The sequence below is a fragment of the Nothoprocta perdicaria genome, unplaced genomic scaffold (assembly GCF_003342845.1).
Source record: "Nothoprocta perdicaria isolate Ctin4 unplaced genomic scaffold, notPer1 scaffold_11, whole genome shotgun sequence".
Taxonomy (NCBI): Eukaryota; Metazoa; Chordata; class Aves; order Tinamiformes; family Tinamidae; genus Nothoprocta; species Nothoprocta perdicaria.
In genome coordinates, this window is record NW_020454205.1 from 4,520,363 (window position 1) to 4,545,933 (window position 25,571).

The window sequence follows — 25,571 nt, forward strand, 5'->3', positions numbered from 1 at the left end:
TTTACTCTGAAAGTGTATTTGAACTGGAAACTTTTCCACTTTATGTCTGAATTAAAGGATTGAGACGTTTGAAAAAAATTGTGCAGCTGTACTTGTCTTCAGTGCAAGACCTGAGTTACTAAAGATGTTTGGCCATATTGACCAGTGCTTTTGGCCAACAAGATCTCTTCAGAGTGCCTTGTTTTATCCCCTATGTGGCATGCAACAGGAACAGACACGTTCTTGGAAGAAGCATAATGTGCTGTATAGGAGGACAAGTTAGGGCTTCCTTGTACTTGATGTGACCAACCGATAGCGAGCCCACATTGTGATTTCTCCAGTTTGATTACTTTATCCTTATCAAGTCTGTTCTGTTTGTTTTATTTCTAAGCGCTATTGGACAAGTCAAAACTCAGGTGAGTATCTTTACCTAGGAGTTTCAGTGTTTGTTTGAATCAATATTCTGAATTGTAGATGGTTTGAAATCTGTATGCTTCTTTTTTTCATTAAGTTCTGTTCTGATGTTTGGCTGTACAAAATTGGAGGAAAAGTTTTGAAAAGGACTTTTTTGAATTTTGAAATTAGTTTGGCAACTCACCTGGTAGGAGAGAAATAGAATTTTAGTAGCTGCTGCTTCCAGTAACCCACAGATGCTTGTGATATGTAAGTTATTCAGTAGCGTCAGGCTTAAACAGTTGTTATTTCTTTTTCCTTCTCTAAGATTAACTTAGTTCTAAATGACCTTGAGGGGGGGAAGGGAGGAGGGTGAGGTCATGATTTTGTTAAGTATGGCACTTGTCTGCTGCATTCACAACAGTGAGGAAAAATGGTTTTAAAATGAAAGCTTTTTTGGAAGGTACAGTCTTTTTGGGCAGCTACTGCTTTGAGTTCTGTGGCAAAAGGGTCAGATTCTGTTATCTGAACAATTTGTCTCTGCAGTAATTGACGGAATTCATCCTTCCTCCCTGCTGGGACATCTCCCTCTAGTATTAGAGCTTGTACTGAGCGATCCTTTACACAGGACTAGCAAGTTAATATTAGCTCTTTCCTAAGAGAGACGCTATGCTCTCAGGGTGCCTTTTGCGAGCAAACGTTGACTGCTTATAGGAAATGCAGCTGACGTTAGGGAGCTTGGGTGGGGACTACAGGGAGCTGGCAAGTACTTTGGGCTTTGCTGCCAGGCTTGCTGACACAACAGTACTTTACTTGTAAAAGTTTTCCTTAGGCTGCTAATTTTGTCTTCAAAGTGACTGGAACTAATGCAGTGTCTCTGACGCCAAGTTGAAATAGCTAAAACAACAGTTTATGGGAAATTTAGAACACTATTTTCTTTCCACAGTCAAGATTTTCAGAAATGTTTAGTAATAAGAATGAGGGTTCTCTCTTCCTGAAAGGATGGATTTTGAACAGTGCCAAGGAATGAACGCGCTGTAAAATCAAGTCCCATCTAAATGTGGAGGTGGTGGCAAAGGCAGCTCATGGAGGGAGGGGAAAGCTAGCTGCATAAAACCTCTGCTAATGTCGAGCACTGTCTGTATTATATCATAATTTCCGTTTATTTGATTTACTAGTTTACAATTGTATTTCCTAATGTGTGAGTTTTTAATAGCTTCCCTTAGCCTTCAAATAAAAATTCTTAGCTTCAAGTGTCTCAAGACATTGAGAAATCTTGTCAAATAAGAACAGACAAAAAAAAAAAAAAAGATATACCACTTGTATATTCAGTTATTGCAGTTTAGGTGTAATGTGCTTGTCTTGTATTTGTGATCATGTAAAAGCCTATGGAGTAGTAAATCAAAGCTTTTAAAGGAGCTTTGAAGTGGGATCCAGGTTCCATTTATATTGCAGGAGTCTAGGTAAGAGTATGAGTTGGTGTTACCCTGCTGTTTCCACTTCTGGGTGTGAGGGGGCTGTCAAGTGATATCACAGGCAGAGGAACCTAGGAAAAAATAAGTATGTTTAACATCCAGAGTACAAAAAACTGGGACGCAGATAGTTCTTGGATTTCAACATCATTTTTAGATTTTAGGAAGAGGGCTTCCTTCCAAGCCCTGGAGTGCTAGAGTTGTTTGAAGGAATTCCAAATAAGTTGGAAGGAGTGAGATTCAGGAGGTGAACTTAATCAGCTCAAGTGTGCAGGATGCCATACTTGGTTAGTTTTGATCTCGTTGACCCTTTCATCAGCTGTGTTCTGCTCTTTCGCGTCTTTGTGGGTGCTGTTTTGCCTACAGCAACTGAATAGCATTCAACATTTCTTGAGTTTACTGTTCCCTAGTGCCTTATTTCTCTTATTACCCAAGTTGTTCTCCCCGTCATATTTTTAACCCCCTTTGTAAACTTTCGTTCTGAGCAGATCCTACATAGGCTAAGAAAGGCCTGTGTGTTGTAGGCCCTTAGAATGCGCTTGGAGGGAGTGCTATAGGAGGAAGAGAAGTGGAAAGATAGCAAGTGGATTTCAGTTGAACAGCAGCTCATTACATTGCTTGTGATTAAGCTGTGTGTTAAGTAGGGAAATTTCTAAAGTTTCCTGGGCCTTATCCACTTCTTTTTAAAACAGACTGTTCTTGATGGTCATTATAAATGCAGAAGAGCCTGACTAGAGGAATATTGCCCAAATTTCTGTTGTCCAGGTTAATTAACATTTATTAGACAATAAACTGTACTTGCATACTGGACTGAAATAACCCAAGAATGTTTTGAAATTTGTGTGTTTACAAAAGTGCTTATTTAAAAAAAGATAGTTTTATTATTGCTTTGGGTGTAGTAGATGGTAACAGGTAAGCTGTGGAGAATGTTGAATCTCTAAATCACACTTTTTCTTTTTCCTAATGAAGGAGAGTCTGATATCTGTGATGGTGCCTGTTTCCTTCCAAGGGAGGAAATCCTTTCAAGGGAGGATTTCTTTGAGGAGGGGGAAAAGCTGCAGTACTACTGAGATGATCTGGAGAGCATCCAGAGGCCTCAACTATGTGACAGGATGTATCTCTGGCCTTCTCTGTGGCCTGATTGAGCATTTCTGTTTACAGATGTGTAGAGTCAGCTCTGCGATGCAGTGAGATTGCACGTCCTCTGGGTGGAATGCTAAGGCTTAACTAGGGTCAGCTGAATTCCTCGGACAACAGTGTGGTGTTTTCCTCTTTGTGAAGCAAAGCTTGTTGTTGACAGTGACTGCATGTGTATAGAGTAGCATGAGATGGTTTCAGATGGTATATAAATATTGGGTGCCCTGTTGTTCAGCTGCTTCTGCACAGTTCTGGCGAAAGCAGCTGCAGTAACGGCAGCATTCGCATTTGCTCTTTACACATTAGCAATCTAATAAACTTCCTATGAACATCTGCAATTTTTCTGAAGTCCTTTGCCTCACGCTTTGCAGACCAGTTCCAGTACTTCCTAACTTAAAACTGTATAACAATAAATATTTTGTATATTAACATTACAGATGTACTTGTTTTCTGTTGGCAGTTATACAGGTTATATAGATTATTTTCTGGAGAGGTTGATTTTTATGCATTTAGGTTTTATGATTGCATAGCATGTCACTACCAGTAATATTTTTGAACTTGCGTCTGTTGTGAAGCATCTATTGCCTTTTACTCATTTACTTTTCCCTGTAGACTTTCTGTTTTGGGTCTCTAGGGCACAGCTCAGAGTTCTCTCTCCTTCTGAGTTATTGCTGGATTTTTTTTTGAGATGACTGTTATTTTTATTGTTTTAGAAATGAATGCTGTTCTATGTGAATTCTTAGTGTTTCTGCCAAAATCTAACCTTGAGTATGTGTATTTCAATATCAGCCACCTCAGTTAAAAAAAAAATAGGGGCGCATTGTAACGCGAAGTTGACAAGGATTGCAGGATTAAGATCTGCAATATTTTTCTTACATTTTAAATATGTTCTTGTGTGACAAAGCTGGCTGGCAGGGGCCTGAGGAGAACAGAATTGGTTATAAATCCGTCTTTAGCAAGTTAGAATGTGAACACATTGTTTTTGCAACAAATGTAATAAGATACAAATGGATAGGATGTAATGCTACATAGATTTCATTGACTGTTTGGTAATAATTTGGTAGTAATATTTTGGATCTAAGCTGCTTTGCATTAGGTTGTTCCTATACCCAATAGTACTAGTGTCTTCCTCTGAAAAATGTTAATTTATATACAGACATGTGTTTTAACCTGGAACATTTTTTTCAGGAATGTAGTAGTTGACACCTATTTATTTATTTATTTATTTATTTATTTTAACACTAATAATGTAACTTGACTACTGCTTTTTCTTTTTCCAGATGGAGCAATTATCAGATGAAGAGCTTGACCATGGTGCAGAAGAAGATAGTGATAAGGAAGATCAGGATCTGGACAAGATGTTTGGCGCCTGGCTGGGGGAGCTGGACAAACTCACACAGGTTAGGAAGGCTTTGAATATCTCAATGAATAATTCTGTACAGATAATACATTTTGAGGGCTTGGCTGGCTCTTTACTGTGTTAGTCTCAAGAAGAGTTCCAGTCGAAGATAAAATGCTTCAGACATGAAGAATTGAAAGCTTTTGACTATGATGCTTGTCAGGACCAAGCATGCATCCCCAGGTGCCCTGCGCTCTTCTGTGAAAGCTTCTAAATGAGTTACTTTTCCCCATGTCAGGTTTGTTTTTCACCAACCTGCTTATTTGAACTTTCTGAAAGGATATGAACCCTTTTGACAGCTGCAGAGCTGGCACTTTGTCCTTGTTGTATGTAAAGCAGCACTGACTTTAGCTAAAGCCAAGCTCTATCTCCAAACACCCTTTTGGACGTTGTCCAAATGCAAAAGCATTGAATTTCTTTGTTGCACCTGAGCAGCAATGAGGAACAAGAATGTTGCAGTGGTCATATTATCCTCCAGTACATTTTGGAGGATTCAGTTGTTATGGAGTGCTTTTCCTGCATTAGAGAAGCAACTGATATGACAGCTTTTCATGTCACTTCCTTCTTCCTAGTGCTTTTTATTTTCTTCACAAACATATTATGCCAGATGTTTGGAGCTGCAGTCCATTTCAGTGTTACTGCCTGCTGTGGTTGCCTTGGCAGAAGGAGCTGGCCCTCCTGAATAGTTTCCTCCCTCATCATCCCCTTTGTTTCACACACTTTAACATAGGTGTGATGTCCCAAGTTTCAGTAAAGCTAGAGAGGAAGAGGCTTTTTTCGTCATATCTTTATCCTGCAAGTTTGGGGAAAGGAGAGGGATCTCTGCCTTAAAGGAAAAAGGGAGGAAAATTGAACTATTTGTAATTGCACTTTAATTCGGTTTTATCTATATTATCTGTATCTTCTGGGTAAAGTCTCTGCCTTCAAGTTTTACACTCAGCATATTAAAATAGTATAAGTTAAAATAATATTTTTTCAAACTTGCTATGGAATTTTTTTGTAAGGTCCATTGGGACTCCTTGAAGGCATGGGCAATGGTAAGTAGCTTTAATGAGGACCTTCACTGCAGAGCAGCGGGGAATTGGTTTTAAACTTTTGATCCTTTTTCCTTTTTAGACAGGTCTGCTAGGAACACAAGTTGACTTTGCTGAAGCTTACAGCTGTCTTGAAACAGACTAGGTTTTTGATATATGAATTTTTGATTCATACAAAATATAGAAAGCCTATTAAGAGGTAGGCGAGTGGATAGGTGATGGATCCACATGCTTTCTCCCTTTAACGCTGCTGTGCAAGTCTGCAATAATGATCCACATTTGCATTTTTGTGTTCCAGAAACTGTTGGAAGTGACGTTGACCCCAAAACTTTGAATGACCTTAGAAAATAGTGTTATGTGAGCACTGTAACCCGGATGCATCTTGGTTGCTTGTTTGTTTTTGCGTTTGGAAAGTGACCTTGCCTTGGTGCAACTGGAGCCTTAATTAAGGGACATGATTAGATCTAATGAGATCCAAAGTACATTCTTATGTGTAGTCTCAGTGTTTGTTGCTATTTATCAGCTGAAATCGTGAGAGCAATTAGGGGAAGAGGCTTTTCTTTCCTTGAATTCCTTGACCTTTAGCTTCCTTTGTAGATTTCTGTATGTTTATTGGAGGGAATTGAAAGTGAGAACTAGATTACTTTTCATATGAAAATGATTTGGGAGATTTAACTGTTTAATTGTAGTGATGCCCACAAGAAGATTTGAATTCACTTTATCTTACTTAACCTCAGCTCTAATAAAAACACTATAAAATATAGCCACAAAATTTGCCATATATGTGGACAATGTTTGGCACTAATGCGGATTACATTAGTGATTAGTGTAAGATTATCCTACTCTGGAGTGCAGGATAAATGAAGGCAGTTTTACCTTGCTTCATGATCATTCATTGATGCTGACACAGTTCATAGCAATCTTGTAAATTGTGGGGGAGTTTTTTGTTTTGTTTTTTACTTTGGCAGAGAGTGGGTTCTGCATGGTCTCCTCTATGTCTTGAGCTTCACTGCTGCCTCTAGGGCTTTAAGTAGATATTTTTCAGCTTTTATTTATGGGAAATTTGTAAGCTTCATCAGAGATACCAGAGGGTTTTTTTCACCTGATGAAAGACAAGACCACAAAATTGTGCTTGTTAGTGATGATTGACTTACTAGAAAAGTATTTTTTTGAAGTTCAGGCTGAACTGAGAAGAGGAAGACTAGAATTTGGTCAAGTTGTAAGGCAGTATGTAACACTACTGAAAGATACACTGAGAAGGTACTTCTTTCAATTCTGTGACAACAGAATGTCTTGAATATCTTCCTTATTCACTCTGGTTTGATGGCATATGTTTGCAATCTAAAGGCTGAGAAAAATTTAGAGATGCCAAAGTTTTTTGAAAAGTTGGTCTTGCAGTTAATTTCCATTCCTGGTGAAGGTCTGCATGTCCAATTCCGTGTCAAACTTCATTCTACTCCTTTTCTCGTCTTTTCCAGAGTTTGGACACAGACAAGCCTGTAGCACCAGTGAAGAGATCTCCTCTCCGCCAAGAAACTAATCTTGCCAACTTCTCATATCGCTTCTCCATGTACAATTTGAATGGTTTGTTGAATTATTTAGCCTCTCAAATACTGGTGTTGGAAGAAAAGCTGTTTCAACATTGAGTGAGAATATTGTACGCTAGTTTAATAGAGCACTAGAATGCACTTCTAACTGAAGTGAGAGTGCGCTTGCTAAAGGCATTTCTTTTTGATGGCCAACTTGTATTACTCGCTTTGACACTGAATTCTGAGTGTCCTAAAAGAGTGTTTTTTGAAATCTGGTGTCTGAGAATTAAGTGTAGTGTTTGTAAAGGAGCACTTATTGAAGGGCTAGTCTCATGCAAGAATGAGTTGATGGGTATCTGCTAAACAGGAAGAAAGAGCATCTTGCCTGTGGGACAGGATGCAGGAATATAGGTCTAGAAAGCTTTTATGTTAAACAGAAATCATGCTTTGCCTTGTTTTAAAATAACTTCCTTTGGTTATAATACAGGAAGTCTTAATTTAAAGATTTGTGTGTATAGTATTTTGTGGCTTTTTAAAAGGGATGTTGCATATTTTCCATTTGCTTTAATAAAAATTCTTTAAAAAGTTGAAGGACGATGTACACAAATATGTTTTTAGATTCTTTCCACAGGCCGATGAACTTTTCAAATTCAATCTGAATTTTGATAGGTTTCTCTATCTGCAAATGTATTGATTTTTTTTTAATTACTTTTAGACAAGTGAAAGTAGTAGTGCAAATACAGTTGTTTAGCAGCAAGCAGGAATTTTGCAGTATAGATGGAAAAGGAAAATAAACCTGCCTTCTTCCCCCCCGCCCCCACACCATCAAATTTGTTAACACAAAATGAAGAGTTGTGCAGTGAAATAAAGTAACACGGAGTGTACTGTTAACTCTTGTTCGTTGCAGAAGCCTTGAATCAGGGGGAGACGGTGGATTTAGATGCCCTCATGGCTGATCTCTGTTCCATAGAGCAGGAGCTCAGCAACATTGGGTCTCATTCAGCAAATAGTGCTGCAGTGAAACGGCTACCCACAGAAACCAAAGCTCCGAAACCACTTGCTAGTCGACCTTCTGCAAAGCACAGTAGCATGAAAGGATTATCCTCTTCAGCTGGTAAGGTGACTAAACCATCCCATGCCAATGTTTCTCTGGATGACATCACTGCACAATTAGAGAAAGCCTCCTTGAGCATGGATGAGGCAGCCCAGCAGTCTGTCACAGAAGACACTAAGCCTGCTCAGCACAGGAGGACAGCATCTGCTGGCACAGTGAGTGATGCTGAAGTGCGCTCCATTAGCAACTCCTCCCGTTCCAGTGTGACCTCCGCAGCTTCCAGCATGGACTCCTTAGATATCGATAAGGTGACAAGACCTCAGGAACTGGACTTGACATCACAAGGGCAACCAATCACTGAGGTAAAGTGTTGTTAGTTTAAGAAAGCTTGTTTTTATTTTCTTGAAACTCAATTTTGCATCTTTCAAATGCTGACATTCCTAGCTAAACATCTTTAGTATGATGAGTTAATCGGGGTCAGGATTACAGTGGTGTAGACTGTGTGGTCTGTGGCTGCTTTCACTGTTTTATCTTCTTTACCACTAAAGAATTTTTGTAAATGTATATGCATATTTTAAAAAGCTTTGCCCATCTTCTTTCCGAGCATTTCATGACTAGACTGCATTCCTGTTTGAACAGTTTACACTAGAAACTCTCCTGGAGAAATGTATTCTGAAACAGAAACCTGGCTTATTGGTCAAAAGTTGTCTATAGTAATATACATGCTCTTTCAGTTTTCTCTTCTGCAAAGAGGAAACTGAAAGAAGTTGAGCTTATTCTACTCAATAATTAACTGTGATTTGGATGAGTAGTGCTAAAAGTATGCCTTCATTCATTGGCAGTGGAAGTAGATTTATCCAGAGTGAAGAGAGAGTGATGTAAGCCTGTCAGTGTAATGATCAACTCAGCAACGTCACGCTTAGATTTAAATCTCTTATATGAAATAGTGAGAATAGAAGTGATAGTTCAGTTACTTTCAATAGGAACTATCTCTCTGTAGAAAGTTAAAATGCAAAATTTTGTGCGGTTGCTGTAAGCTTAAGAGTTGGAGCTGCTCTGTTACAGTCTTAATGATTCATTTATCATTCATATTCTTTCTGTGGTATGCTTATTTTAGTCTCTGACTGATCTCTGACTGTTATAAATGGCATTATCTTTTTTATGGGCAAAATTATTCTGTTATGTATTTTAACCTGTCCTGAGGCTAAAAAGAAGACTTACTTGAATTAATTGTGTCTGAAAATGGAACTTGATGTTCACTTTTTAAAGTTACAGAACGTTTTCTGCAGTTGATTTTCCAGGTCTTGGTCTCAGATCACAGCATCTCTGACTTAAGGAATGATAGAAATTAGTAAGAGTGCCCTTCATGTTTCCAGATTTTTCAGTTCTTTGCATGCCAGGAGTGCTAAGCCAAACCATCTGCTCCTATTTAGTGACTTGATAATGGTGAATCAAGAGGCAAAGATTTAGAAGCCGCTTGGTCTTTGTGGGAAGCTGATCCATGTTGCTGCAAGTACCTCTCGGTTGCAGTGAGCCCTTGACTGTGAGGCTGAGAACCCCCAAAGCCTTCAAAGAAATGCCAGAGTTAGCAGTGTAAACCAAGTGATTGCTTTGCCTAAGAATGTGGCTATTGTTTCTCTGCCCAGATAAGTTGATAAGAATGACTCCTTTGAAGGAGGCCACAAGAATGTGTTGGTAATTTGAGAGTCAAAATTCTGCACCCCTCTGGAGAGCAGACTTCTCTACAATTATTTACAGTGCTGCTTTGTTTTACTGTCCCTTGTTTGGCCTTTCTAATTTTAGTAACATCAGGAAAGTGTTTAACTCAAAAAGCCTTCCCAAATTAACTAATATTTAGCTATTCAGGTTTACACCTCATGGGGCATTTCACTGTGATAGGAAAAGTTCATGTTTTTCGCTTCCACCCCCCTCACTATGACTACTGAAAAGAAAAAGGGAAAATCCCGTTTGTTTGGAGCTGATGACAAATTCTGCACTTGTGTCTGTTCAATCACATTCATCTTGTAAATAAGCAGAAACAGTGGATTCTTAGGAGAGTCACTGGACACGAACAAAGGATTTTTAATTTTTTTTTCTCTTATTCATTTAGTGCCGGAAACCTATTGTTTAGGTTTCTATTACTCCTCGTGGGTAGGGTGTGAATGAAAACACACTTGGCCAGTAGGACTGAATTCTGTTCTCAGACCCACACCATTAGCTCAGTGATGCTGTTACGGATGGAGGAAATGAGTAGGGAGAATAGGAAGTAGTCTTTGAAAATTTAGTGCCCATGTAGGGAAAAACAGCCCTGGCACAATTGTCTTATGCAGCTATTTAAGAGAAACTGCTACTAGGTGGCCTCAGAAAATCTATATTGAGATGTGTTTTTCTTGCATAGCACCCTAAAATAGCTCTCTTTGCCCATCTTCCTTGTTACTGTACTTAAAGCTGCTGACCTTTAAAATATTTCTTTGCCTGTATGGCTCTTACAAAAATACTCAATGATTTGGCAGACTTGCCCTTTTCACCCAATCCTCTTTGTCTGCTCCAGTAGAGCAATAATTAAAAAAAAAAAACCCCACCTCCACTCTTACTCAGCCTGATTTTATTGGAATCACAAGAGGAAGAGATTGCTATTTTGATAGGAAATGTTGATCTGTAAAAGGAAGTTAAGTTTGTTTAATTAACCTAAGTATTCTGTCTAATGTAGGGAACAGCCATGCACTGGCACATTGAAAGTATGTGTAGTCTAGTACCATTTATGACATGTTAATGACAGATATTATGGGAAGGCAACAAAAAAAAAGGGAGAATGTGCTCTCTCCCTTCTCTGCTAAAAGTCTTAGCTATGGTCCTGTTACCTCCTGTGTTCAGGCTTTGGTATTTGCTCCTTAACACACTGAAACTTTCCAGTTCTGTTTTGGGCATAGGCTCGCTAGAGGGGTCTGCACACTGGAACCAGGTTGTCATGAGTAATGGGAGCTGGAATATGGAAGGGAGAGCAGGGCTGTCTACATAAGAGTCAAGGATTCTGTTCATGATATATTTGTGCTGTGTTATACTTGTTTGAACTGCATTCATCCTTAAAAGAGTAGGTAGCTTTCCAGCATTTACACTTGTACTAGTTGTCTGCTTTACTAGTTGTATTGAGTGACATACACTTTAATTCTTAATTTCTGTATGTCACATGCTTTACCTGAATGTAAAACTGAATGAGTGAAGAAGCAGCGTGAGTAATAGAAGTAATGACTGTATGACTACCTTATCCCATCCTCCCATCCATACTGTTATTTCTCTCTTTCATTCTGTTCTTTCACCACCAAGAAATTGTTTTTGTATTTTGAGTGAGTTGTGTCTAGGGCAACCAGGGAAGAAAATAGTGGGAGCAGATTAGAGAACTGTCAGCTGTGCTTACGTAGCTTGTTCTGTCTGATCAGTGAAAGGGTCTTTTCATGGACAGTCATTGTTACTGTCCTGCATATACTGGGAAGAAGGTGCAGATAAAATCGAAGGATGCCATCTGGCCAGGCACAATAGGGCATTCCCCCAGCCTCGTGGAGTTCTTTATGTAACCCAGTTTGCACAGCCGAGATTCTGGTTTGACTGAGAGGATGGCACATAATTTAGCAGTTGATAATGCTGCATTCTTTAGTTTTCTGTGAGTTTGTTTGTTATTCATTTGTTGTAGTTTTATATCTGAGGTCTAAGGGTTGGAAATCATGACAGAGTTATGCTGGTGCATTAAAAACCCCAGATTCTTTGCTTCCCTTCAGAGAAACTGGCACTATAAACTTGAACATTTATTTCGGGCAAAAATAAGGGAGCCTTGTGGGCATGACAGTAAGTCACGGCAGTGATGTAAGCTAAGTTCATTTAGACAAATTTATGTTGGCCTGCAACTGCTGTGGAAAGTTTGAAAGGGGCGTAAGGGAAGGCTAAATTTGTGTCCTACGTCAGTCCTTGCTTCATTCTCTGTATGGATATTTTGTCACTGAAATGTTTGCTACATAGAGGTGTGAGATAAAAGCTTTTCTACTCACAGCATATTATTATTCAGGTCATTTTTTATGTGTGATTTTATATATATGGTAACATACGAATGTTAAATTATTTGAAAACACAGTCAACTGCAGAGAAATCAACCCTTAATGTACACAGTCTTTGGTAGGTAACAGCATCTTAAAATAGAGTTGTATTGCTGAACCACACTTCTTATTTGTAGATGATTTAAAGAACAGTTGTGGTCTATTTTAGTTCTTAGAGGAATAGGGTGTGTGTTATTGGCTCTTATATTTGGGAGCTTAAGGTTGAGTGGTTTTCCTTATGCTCTCTGTTGTACATAACCACAAGTAGGTGCTAAGGAAATTGGTCTGATTTGTGAGAATAGTCACAGATATGCAAAAAACAAGGCGTGAAAAATTACTCAGAAGTTTTAAGTAAATCTTCTTTTCTGACAGTTCTGTTATGTCATTAGCTTTTTACATTTTGGAGTGCTTTTAGTTATCCCTTTCCTAAAGTCAATGGAAAGACTTGATTTGAAACACAATTAAACCATCTCTTCCTCTTTCCAATTATTAATCACAGAGTGTTTTTAAATAAGTCAGTAAAGGAAAATTGTGCCTGTCTTTCATCTTGAAACATTACTTTGGCTTACAGCTTTGTTGGTATAAGAAATGAGAGCTACCCAGTTTTCAAATGCTCTTAAAAAAAAACGTAAAGTGCCTCTCTGCTTGCTGGATTGTCGAAGGCTTTCAAAATGTGTTCCATGATAAACATACCAGTTTATGAAATTTAAGCAGTGTTTAGTGTTCTAAGCGGTGTTAAGCGTTCACTGAACGGTGTTCAGTGTTCAGATGTCCAGCTTACCCTTTGCTTATGAAATTTATGCATGACAGTAAAGCAATTTTTTCATATAAAGTACTAGAACACAGAGATCACTAATACACTCGTCCACATGTCCTTAAGTTTATTTTTTTATTGTATTCATTAAATGCTCAAATAAATTTAAATTATTTTAATAGTTTATTTTTAAAGAGCTTTGGCATGCAAGTGAAGGTTTGGAATAGGAGAGAGACATTCTCAATGTTGAAATAGCTCTATGTGCTTAGGATAGCAGGGTAGGATTGGAAATTTGGGGCATCATAATTTAAATGAAGTGGAAATAAGAACCTAAATTTTATCTGTGTATTGCTCGATCTCAATTCTTCGATCTATATTTTCAACTTGGATCATAGCCATGAATTTAAAATTTGCCCTGCAGTTTTTTCCTGTATGAAGTCTCTAATTTAAGCATGCAGCTTTAAGTACTGAGCAGCTGAGTTGTTTAAAAAAATAAAAATGTACATACATTTTGAAATTACCTGTGAAATTGGTCTGATACTGATGGATAAATCTGAAAGGCACCGGAAAGAACAGGAAAAAGGACAGTATGATGCATGTTTTGTTTTCACAACTATCGAGAAAGCTGGTTATCCACATAGTTTACAGTTGCAGTGTATTTTGTTACCATGAAGTGTGAACACAGCAGGCATTGCAGGCATTGCTTGTGCCTAACTGTTGTGCTCAGACTGTTCAGTGACGTTAGTGTCTTTTGAGGAATACCCACAGAGTGACTCCAGTCTCACCTTCCTGAGACACGTTCATCTACATTTAAAACAGCTTCTTCGGAAACTTCTGCGGTAGCCTCTTGCAGGGGTTGCAGCGAGATGGCTGTGTCCAGCAAAGTGGCACCTTACCTGTCCAAATTTGCCTGCATGTGCCTGCCCCTCCATCATTCATGTTCTTCTGGAGCTCTCAAACACAGCATGGTTTTAGTAGCCAGCTCCTCTCACAGCTCAGACTGCATCAGCATCTTCCAGGCATGAGGGCTTCTTCCCTGGTACAGGAAGAGGAGTTAGGGGGGCAGCAGTGGTAGTCGCTGAGCCGCTGTCCCCGTAAAATGGCTTTGCCTGGGTTTGTGTCCAGGTACTCGTGCTGGTTTGATCAGTAATGCGAACAGCAGGACAGCTGCTGGTGGTGATACAAGCTGTCTGCAATCCAGTGAGCTTTCTGGTGCTTTCAGCTTCCCCTCCTCCCCCGTTAGAGGCATTGAGTAGAGAAATTGCTATTGCAAACTTCCATCTGCTGTAGCAGGCTATTAGAATTAGATGCTAAATAACCAATATTTAAATAAAACCCAATGCTTCCATGCAGGCTCCACAGCACTGAAGGAAAAGGCTTGTATTTATGAATAGAATTTTATACTACATCTATAGAGAAGAATGTTAGTATTGATGGAGACAAGCTAGGAAAATAGTTGATCAGAGGTTGGAATTCTTACTAGGCTCGTCTGCAAGAGACAGAATATCACAGATATATCACAGACAGAATATCACAGAGTGATAAAAGAAATCTGGGCAGCATACAGTACAGAAGAAGCAATCTTGGAACAATGTGGGAGATTTGAGAAGTGAGAATGCTTGCACTGGGATGTTACCGAACTGTCAAAGGCACCACAGAGCTAGGCTTTGGCTGCAGTTTCCAACAAAGATGCAAGTTTAAAAGTTGAGAGTAATTGCAACAGTGAGGTTCTTTGCTGAAATACCAGACCACTTAAAGCAGGGATAAATTCCTTTGCTTTTTGCAATAGCTAATTTGATTAAGGAAGAGAAATAGTACATCTGTTCAAAATTAGCAACAGATTACTTGTTTGTCCTTACTTCAGTTTGCCAAAAATCGCATTTGTAACAGATGACAAATTAAGAATGCAGCAGTCAGAGCATTAAACTCTGACAGGAGAGAGGAAGTTTTGCAGTTTTATCAAGTGTACATACTGCTGAGCTTACAGGATGAGTGCTACATTTTGCCATTTGTTTTTCTTTCTTTCTTATTTTTTTTAAAGAAAGTGTTCTGTGGAAACAACTGAGAACTTAATCTATTGATTATTTTTGCCTTCTAGCTGTGTCAGTTTTGTGTGTGCTGGTTAGAATTCAGCCTGTAATAGTGTCCTAAAGTTTGTATTTAAATACAGGGAAAAATCTTTTTAGTTAACCAAGTCTGATGGCTTTGTTAGACATTTTCCTGTGTTAGACATTTACTTACCTTATGTTTTTAAAAGTTTAGGCTTTATGTTGGCCCCATCAGTGGTTTGGATGCAATTTTTTTTCCTTTTTTTTTTTTTTTTTTTTTTTTTTCTTCTCACTTGACCTATCTGCTCTTGGCATAAAGAGTGGAGTTTTGACTGTTAACTCCCCACTTGTGTATACCTGTTCTATTAACAGAATTTTGGATATTTTAGTGTCTACAGTATTTTTTCAGGGCTACTTTGTAATTTAGAACTCAATAGAAATATGTATATATGTGTGTTTGTGTGTATATATAAAGGTTTGTAAATATTAATACAATTACTGCTTAGTGTAGAGTAAGGTAGGTTCAGATAAAAGCAGTTAGTTGCATGTGCTCTTATTGCTTAATTTTCTTAACTGCTTTGATGCCTTTGCAGTGTAGGTAGAGCTGTCTGTGGTGTGAAGTAGCTGTGATTCTTTAAATAACGCAATTCCTGACCAGTCAATCTTAACTACAGTTGGGGTGGTTCTTCCTTTTTTCTGATTTTCCCTTCCTTAATGCAGTTCTACTTTCGGAATGGTTCGGATGACCATTTGCCGTGAAATGATACTCCACCTTATTTGTTCTTTTTTTTTTCTTTTCCTTCTACCTCTGCTCATTTTGGGAAAATTCCGCTGCTCAAGCATCCCTGCAAACAAACTTCACTTGAGATTTCGTATTTGCTTTGAGCTGACTTAGAACCATGCAGCTACTGAACTGGGCACTCTTGCCCTATCTCCTCTTGGCACTTGTGTTTGTGCAGCTGCCTAGTGATACAGATCTGCCTGGAAAATAATCCTTCTGCATTAGTGGTTCGCTGAGCTGATGGACCACACGGTCACGATCGCTGCTGCCTTCAGAAGAGGTTGCAGGGGGAGGTCAGGACTACCTCGTATGGGCAGCTCAGTGTTCAGTGTTTAGCCTGTCCTGAAACAAAGCTGTAGGTAAGACGTGTCCTAGCTTTTGCAAGCTCACCCTGTGTACCAAGGGGCTTGTATTTGGCAGGCAGCAATCAAGACCTAACTGTTGAGTGTCAGAATTTAGTAAACAGTACATCTCATGCACATAGTGCAGCGGTTTTATTGATCGGAATGTCCACAGATGTTTCTTAAATTGTGGGAAATTTCAACGTGTTTAGACTGTGATTCTTAGAACAGACATAAAGTTACAAGAATCCCTAGCAATTAAGAAATATTCATTCTAAATTAATTTTGTTTTGAATCTTGACCATCTAAAAAAAGTTGCAAAGTTGAAAACTCAAAGTTAGGAAATTCCAGAAATGAAGTTGCCTGCAGCAAAATGGAGTTGCATGGCTTCCAAGAGGAGGCTTGGTCCCTTGAGAGCCCGAAGTAATAGCTTTGGATTCCCACTTCCAGTGTCTGGCTCCAATATGCTCCACAACAGCCAGGCGCTGGGAGGAGTCTGCTGTGCCCTCCCACCACAGGTCCAACTATTCTCAAACATGGCCCAAATTTTGTGCAGGAGGGTAAGTGGGCAGCCCAGATGAAGGGCTGGGCACTGTGCTGTGAAAAGGGGTAGCCAAAAATCTTTAATTGTGATGTTCCAGGTTTCAGTGAGACTATGTGGGCTATGATTTTTATTCAAAAAGGCTTGTCTTGAGGCTGCACCTCTCAATCTGTTTTGTAATGAGACATGCGGAGGGATTTAAAGCTTTAATACATATATTAAGGTGCAGCTTGAATACATATATAAACGTGCATCTAATATATTTTATTTATTATGTATGTATAAATATATAAAAGAATGTGCATCTAATATATATTAAATACACCTTCTTTTCCCCTCTAGGAAATGCTTAGTCTAAACTAAATGGACAGTTGTTGTCCTGTAACAGGGAACTGTCATGAAAAGCTTCTGTCTCAGAGCTTTTAACTTGGCAAAAGTTTTATAAGCAACTGAAAACATATTTTATATGTGAAAATATCTGGCAGCTGTAATGTCTAGAGCTGTCACTTCAGTTTCTAAGTGTCTCTGTTTCTTAAGTTTTCATAAGAATAAGCTGTAACCCTTTTGCATTTGTCAGACCGAAATTGTATAATTTAGTTACCCAAATTAACATGCCAAAAATAAATACTTTCCTAGAGTTGTAAGACAAGTTGGAAGTCTTGGACATTCCACGTTTTAGTAGTATAGCGTTCACTTTTAGTCCCTGAATGACCTCGCATTAAGAAACTTGTCCTTATTCTGACTGAACGTTTTGTTCTGAGCCACAATTGTGTGTCAATATTTTTATTTGCTGCTTCGCTCCTTTTTTTTCCTTAGCTAAAACTGGGGTATTATAGAAATGTTTTCTCTTTGGTTCTTTTCAAGTAAATGGCAGTGTGAGGGAGCTCAGAGATCTAAAACAGTATGACCGTCAGGAAGTGACAGTGAAATAAATCTGAGGTGCATATTTTTCATGTAGATACTTACGAATTATCTGGAGAGTGTATTTTGTTATTTACTGTTGTGGAGAAACAGAGATGGGAAGTGTATGAGATTTTATAAAGTGATAGTATCCTATTGTCTGTTATATATCTCTTCTGCTGTAGCATCGAGTGAATTAACTTCCAGGTCTTGGCTCACTGAGCAGGTGGTTGCACAAGGAGAGCGTTACCAGAGCCTGTTCCTTACGGACTTTTTTCCAGTAAGGTAGAAGGTGCCTTGGGTGAGACTGCAAGTGTTTTCCTCCAGTGCTTTCATCTGAAGTTACACCTCCCACCCCTCCCATCGTGATTTGGAGTGTATTTGTATCCTATTCTCCTCTCCATTCCAAGAAAACGAAATCTCCTTGTCTTGAGGTCATTGATTGTTGTTCCTTGAGAAGTTAAGATCAAGGACGCTAACTTCTTAAAGTAGCTATATCCTTTGCTGTCATTGCCATCAAGATTTCTCTCTTCTTCCTGCTGAGTGATAATAAAACTTTTTCTCCAACCCCCACCCTCTAGTTCTCTTCCTTTTAGGAACTTTCTTCCCTTTTCCTATACTTTTACTGCATGTTTCTATAGAATGTTCAGTCAGTCCAAGCATCCCACAATTTTCCCAGAAAAGGAAGCTGAACTCCCTCTTGTCAGTTAGTGTAACATGTATGGATGGCTTCTATTTATGTCAATGGTGGTATGAATTGCACTGCAAAGCAGAAGTCACGGTAGTGACTTTGAATTCAAGCTGTTGGTTTGCCAACAGTGCTATCGGGTACCTATGCATAAAGTCACAGGTAAGCTTTTCAGTCTACTTTCAGTTAATTCTCTCCTGTTTCCCAGTGATTAATTGGGAAAGACTGATTAAACAGCATTTTCTTTGTGAAATATAGTTGCTTTTGGCAGCCAGTTTCAAATAAGGACAGAAGGTGGAGTTTTGTAATTAGATATACATCATTTTATATCGTGTTCTTATACACTGCATATAAATCCATATTCTCAAAGATTTTTAAAAGAACAAAATCAGTTTCCCTTTCCTCTTTCAGAGTTAAAAAAAAGTGACAGCAAAATAAGCTATAGTTTGTGACAAAGTTAGGAAAATGCTTGTAACTTTGAGTTTTTAATCCAAAGCTAGAATAGGGAATATTTTAAACTTCGGAAACAACTATACGCTTCTATCAGCCATTGCTTACTATTTCTGTCTTTATTTCATTTCTTAGGGACAGGGATAGACTTATAAAACAGTTTTGTGGTATTTAACTGTCATATTTTACTGAAAATGTGGCACAACAGTGCCACCAGCAGGTTTAATTAGATATGTCTGTTGAAAGAGTTTTGAAAGAAACGTGTCAAGATATTTACACAAGTCCTCAGTGTCTTGTCCTGTTATATGTAGTGAAGTTATTTTGTTGCACACAGCTTGAATGAATGATACCTTTCTATAGATAACTGTCTATTTGAAAAGGAGGATTTTTATCTAATATTTAAGACATTAGAACAATAAGATATTTTAGCAGTTTGGCATGTCTTTCAACTATATTTCCCACATAGTTTTGTTCATTATTTGTAAAGTGGCAATGTAAAGAACCTATGGAGCACCTCTCATGCTGTATTGCACTGTTTTTAAACCTTGTACACACATATTCTGAGCCTTTAGTTGCAAATTAGGGGGATTAGATACTGGCTTTTAGGCACGAGATTGAATCTCTGGATTCAAAATTTCTACCTACTTCACCCTAAGTGCTAACCAGGCGAGTAACAAGAAGTGCTTGATGTGATCACACGTTATGGGTTTTGGCAAAGCCCTGCAAGTAGCGCTTGGGAAGGAAGCAGAGAGACGATGCCTTGTTTGCTCCCTGTGAGCTGGTTGCCCCATGCTCTTGCAAAACAGATTACACAGCCTGCACCCTTCAGAAGCTAACTGGAAAGCTCACCTTATCCCCTGTTTTAAAAGGATCCTTAGTTTTTAAAATCCACCCATCAGTTACTTTCTAAAATAATGTTTCTAATATGTTAGATAATATAGTATTAATAACGTCTGGATTTTGTTTATTTTGAAACTGGCTTTCATCCTGGGTCTCAGAACTTGCAGGGTTAAAAAAAAACCCTGAACCTATTATAAAGGAAATGACAAGGATAATAAAGGAAATCCTGGGCTTTTGGCTGTGTAGAGGATTACTTGTTGCTCGCTGTATTGCAACCATTCATATTCTCAGAGTTTGAAATGTATATTGTTTTGCTGGTAATCCATCTGTTTTATTCTGTCTAAAAGAACACCCTTTGTAGTTTTGTCTCTACCTTTGGAAGAAGTCATAGTAGCAGTAGTTTCTTTGGTGTGAAAAGCAGAACTACACATACTAAGAAAACTTGGTTTGTAGTTAGATGATATATTGTCATGGACGGGTGAACCTTTGCTAAATGGAGTAAAATGATGCATCTCCTCCCTTCTTTAGCTCCCAAATACTTTTGAACAGAAGGGAAGAAGTTATTATTTTGTGCCTGTGACAAAGTCGAATATGTTCTCACATTCAAAAGCATACTGATATTAGCACTAATTTTCTCTATTTCTGAAGAGTTTTGTGTGGTAACCTCTGAAAACACTGTGAAATGCAATATTAAACAGCTGGTCCATGAACTTCTCCTGGTATGTAGGCCTGAAGATAATGGATGTTGCATTCCTGGCTTCAAAGAAAAAATACAGGAAATCTTTGAAGTCCAGAAAGTAATTTGCAACAAGTCTTCTGTTTTTATAAACATCTAGGCTAGCTATCTTTACTAAATAAACTACATCTGAAAATTATTTAAAATGTCTCTCCCAGCATCACCAAGGACTTGAAAATGTTAGTGTTAATTTTATTCACACCTATTTTTCTATGTTGTGATTATCCATACCAGCTTAAGCTTGTTATGGAGACACTTGTGTGCTTATTGATGTGTTTGGGTTTCTTTATAGCTTGTTCTGATATTTTGATCGTCACACCTCATTTTTATTGTAAATATTTTCAGTTATCTTGGATTTTCATGCACAGCTGTCTTGTCATCTCCTGACAAAGGTATGACTTTTATAGAACTTCAGTGTTCAGCAAATTTTTCATCATCATACTAAGTCTTCAATAGTCTTTTTTTTAATGCACAAATGTTTTTCTGCTAAGAGGCCTTATCATAGTTTCCCTGTTTTTCAGGGTAAATGGGCTATTCTTTAAATGATAGCCTTTATTAGGTGTCACTGAGAGTGCTGGAAATCCTCTGTAGAAGTAGCAGAAGGCATTTGATCTGTTCCAAGTGCTTATATATATATCAAGAAGAGCGTTCCAAGAATTATGAAAAAAATAGTGTAAAATATGTATGAGGCCTTTTAATCATATCAGATCTTGTATCACATAGCACTTCTGTGTATTTCAGGTGTGAAAAATCTGCATGTTAGTAGGTAGACTGCTCTTCTAAAACTTTGGCTGTAGAGGCAGATAGATTTTACTCTGCTGATAGAAAAAAATCATTTGTTCTGTAGCATAAACCGAGTCTGTATTAGTGGCTGTTGCTGGCCTGCATGAAGCTTTCAGCATTTGCTTAGGAGGCCGTTGCTTGCAGTGGCTCTGAAGAAGATAGATTCTGTTCTATACTTGATTTCTTGTTATTAAACAAGAGGTTAGCAGGCTGCTTAGTTCTTATGCATTACACGTATGGTGTAAAGCCAGTAAACACAGAAATAATGGCTGAGACATGCTCAGCCACATGGGTCAAGTTTTGCGGTACTGTGATAATGCATATGGGATATACTCCATGTTGTTGTTGCACTGTGATTGTGCAGTTCTGCATACTTCTCTGTGCTGATGGTTTCATTGTTCTCTGTACCAGGTGGTACAGATGACAATGACTCTAACTATTATTGATTTTTCTCTTTTGACAAGTGTTTTCTATTGTTTACTGGATGTAAATGGATGAAAATGTGCTTACTGTTAATTTCTCAGAGAAATTTGGTAATTTGATTCCAACTTCTTGGATTATATAATTGGGACTCTGTAAGAGAGGAGAGACATGTCCTTAAAAAACATGTTGTAAGTCAGGTTTAGATAATAAAAAATATGGTAATGGTTAATTATTGAAAGCAGCAACCACTGTTGATATCATGAAAGCATTCTCTGCTTTTGTGATGAGCGGTTTTTAGTGGCTTTGTTTGCCTAGTAGAAGCAGAATGCCCAGTTTTAAAAGACTTCCAGACACAGACAGGAGATGGAAAAGTGTCTTGTGTTTTTTCTTGCTCTTATAAATCTAAGCATATTTGAAAACTCATTGTCTCTTGCAGAAAATCTCGTAGCAGGTAAGCAAAACTCTTCTTAATTCTATTGTGTGATGGTTATACAGGTGAAGAATAAACTTAATTTCTGTATTAGCACAGCTGCTTTTATGGTATTGTGTTAGGCTGGCAGGGTGTCCAAGATAACTGTTGGGGAATGCTCCTGCTTGTGTGGGTGGGTAAAAGTAAAAGTCGACTAAGGGTTTTTTCCTTAAACTCTGCTTATCTTCTGTAATCAATACACTATAAAATTGCCACACTGACTTCTTTTGACTTATGTTCTTTCTCTTTCTTTCTGCACAAGCACTCCTATTTGGACAGGGAAACCTCCCTCCTTCTGAGAAACATTGCAGGGAAGCCTTCTCATTTGCTGACCAAGGTGATGCTTCTTCTTTCCACCTGCATGTGACTGTTTCCGTGTAGAACGAATGCTTTAGTCCCCTGCCTTCCCTGGGAATTTTTGTGTTTGCTTACATGATTTCTCTTGTCCAACAAAACAGGTGCTTTTAAGGGCTGTATTTCATTGTTTGTTTCTGCAAATTCTTTAAAACTTTCAAGGTCTTGGCAAATATTTAGTAGACATATCAGCAGGTAAAATGCCCTGGCTAAAAAAGAAATTTACTGAGCTACAAGTTCTTCTGTTCCTGCTCCCATTCACCAATAATAATAATAATAATAATAATAATAATAATAAAAAGCGGATGCATTTAGTGCTCTTGGAAGTATCCTTAAAGTAATTTCACTTGCTGTATGAAGTTAAACTCTAATAAATAATGGGATTTTTTTTTCCTGTTTTGAGTTCTGTGAAGAGAATATTCTAGGAAGAAAGTGGTCTAAAGAGTCGAGTATGGACAAATCTTTGTTATAAGTTAATTTTCCTTCCAGGAAAGTGACCGCACATGGTCTGAGAGACCATCAAATGCACTTTCACTGATTCAGCTTGTTGAGCATTGCAGTTTCTGTACATTTTCCTTTTCACCTTTGAAATGAGAGTAGGAGAGATATCAAGTAAGCTATAACATCTTCTAGGCGAGGATATACTGGGAAGAAGATGTCACCTTATTGAGAAAACTTCAGTGCTAGTAGCTGAAATGCCAGGTACGTCTGAGGCTACCTACCTCCTGGAGACCTTTCCTTGGATTATTTTTCTAAAAGCTGCCCATATACATTTGTCACTGCCTTAAAGCAATGCAGAGAATATTTGCTGGATGTAACTATTCTGTTTTTTTTTAATTAAATGCTAAACCTGCTATTTTTTCTTAAATATCTTAACATGCTTTTTAACGCACTCTGTATTCATCATCTTGAAACAAATTTACAGCAGACCCTCTTCTAGAGGAGGATTAAGAAAAGCCAAAGAAAGAAACTTTCTACTTGTTTATACATTTGTTTTTTAAATTGAAATTCAAGCTCCTCCTCACTCCAACCCCCAGAATTACCAACCAAATAGGCACCAAATGAGCCAACCATGCTTGGATGCACATGAATTAAAAACTGCTGTGGAGTAAATATAAACCATGGCTTTTCATCTCCATGTGTCTTCATATCCTCTCTTCTGATTATTTATGTACTCAGTGATCTTATTGTTTATATGCTGCATGAATGTTTATTACCATAGAAACGTCAATAAAATACATAAAATGTTAAGTTTGTTGAGTCAGGTGATCATGAACTACCTCAACTGGTGGCTCTAATAGTTTCCACTAGTTAAATTTTTAGATTTATGAATCTTTAACTTGAAGATGAGCTTTGTAGTTTAGAGAATATTTGGAGGCAGGCATTGACTCTCTTGAATTTGTTTGCATTCCAAATTAGCACTTTAAAAGTTTGGTAGAGGATCTGTTTGTGGCTCAATGTTCATGAACACAAATTTCAAGAACAGAAAAATAATGATTTGGCTTGTTGTCTTTGAACTTTTCAGCTTTAAGGCAGGTGCTCGTGATGAGCTTGCTGATGGTCAGAGGCTGATGTTTGTTTGACATCAGCTAAGTTTAGGACTACCTCAGTACACATATGCCCTCTGCTTCTAACTCCCAAGCACATAATCCTGGTGTCGTTACTGGTTCTCATCTCATGTCCACCAGACAGAAATTTCTCAAGTAAAACAGTGGGTGTGGAGTCCAGTTTGTTGCTGGCTTGGGCTCTTCCAGCTTACTTTAGCATTAGATGAGCCCTAATATCAGAGAAGCAAAGGGTTCATGTAACTAAGAGAAATGGGACTTTTCCTTTTTGTGACAGATAAATTTGAGATCAACTTCTGTGTTTTGCAGCTTATTCCAGGGTGTCTGGTGTGTCGGCTAGCTGTTTTCTTATATATATATATATATATATATGTGTATATATATATATACTGTTTCTTTCATTCTTTCCCTTCCTTCATCTGTGTTCCTCTTATGTCAAGACATAAGAGGCAGTCAGGGGAATGATAATATCAGCTCTGTCTGCTGGTGTCATGGCTCCTTCTACAAGTGCCAGTCCTGGACCAGAGTCTTTTAGAGTTACAGACATACACAGTTGTTGCCAAAGCATAGGTCAGATCTCATAAAAGAAAACAATCTATTATTTGTAGTCTCCTCATTTTTAATGCAATGCCATGTGTTGCATTCTCGCCCTTTCCTTGAAAGGCAGAAGGCAAAGCACAACAACGTAAATCTTAAGTTATTGAATATTGAGAATAAAGCAATGTAAATTTAATGTCAAATCTGGAAGATTGGTTACCCTGCTGGATTAGAATTAAGCTATAAGATGAATACTGAAGGTTAAACCTTTGCTTCTGACATTTGTCATCTTAGTCTTTTATGACTATGAAATACAGAACACGTGAAAACTTGTGAGACAGTATTCAGGGTTGGGATATTTTCCCAGTTTAGATCATGAAAGCAGGAAATAGAAATGTAACTTGCTGAATTCTGAAGTCATCTGTTCTTCCACCATTTTAATGCATATGGAACTGGAGCTACATGCAGGAAGCCAGATGATAGGGATTTAATGATATAATGCTGCAGATATGAATGTCAGCATCTGGAGAAGAGATAACATTAATCCTTATGACTTCTCTTTCCAAATAGCTGGTACTTCATTTTTCCGTTCTTGTTTGCCTTTCAGGCAAACATGTTTCACACGAATGTTTATTCTCTCCTGGTTTGCAAACCTTGGTTATTCCACAGTACAGTCCCTCCAGACCTAATTCGAAGTCAGCTGTGAAATTGACTTCATGCATCTTGGCTGAATCTAGCTCACATGTGCTCAATTGTGAATGACCATCTGTTTGAGAGATGATTTTTTTTTTGAAGGAAGTATAAAAATACAGCAATCGATGGCTAATCTGGAAAAGAGGTAAACACGGTCTGAGAGCTCTTCCTTTTTAGATCCACTTCTGAGGAAGTTGAGGTAGCCAGACTTAGAAACTACAAAAAAAAAAAAAACAAAAAAAACCCCAACAACAACAAAAAATAGTGCAGTTTAATACATAAACACCAAGAATTGACCAATGCACTGTTTCTAGTCAACAGCCTACTCTGTACTAATCCATTGTGACTGTTGTCATGCTCCAATGCAGTTGAAGTATCATTTTTGTCCTGTGGTGTGTAGGAAGCTACTGTGGAAGTTAGGTGAACAGCCTATAGGCTAAAATGTGTGTTGGTCGCACCCCACCTCTACCCTGTTCCCCATGTCTTGTCAATTCAGCTTTTTGTCCATAGCTAAAACTCCTGTGCCTCCTCATGTTGTCATCTTCCCTTCTCTTTCAAAATCCCTTACTGTGGTTTCTGTGTCTTG

The 25,571-nt window shown here is 38.2% G+C and overlaps 1 protein-coding gene across 1 annotated transcript in view; it reads left to right on the forward strand.

Moving 5' to 3' along the window:
• Window positions 1–4,261: 4,261 nt before the first annotated feature.
• Window positions 4,262–25,571, forward strand: part of RAPH1 (Ras association (RalGDS/AF-6) and pleckstrin homology domains 1) — a 45,526-nt gene continuing 24,216 nt past the window's right edge. The window contains exons 1-4 of the mRNA XM_026048415.1: window positions 4,262–4,381; window positions 6,893–6,998; window positions 7,851–8,359; window positions 22,099–22,173. Of these exons, the coding sequence (XP_025904200.1) occupies window positions 4,262–4,381; window positions 6,893–6,998; window positions 7,851–8,359; window positions 22,099–22,173 (810 nt within the window). The remainder of the gene's footprint in view (window positions 4,382–6,892; window positions 6,999–7,850; window positions 8,360–22,098; window positions 22,174–25,571) is intronic.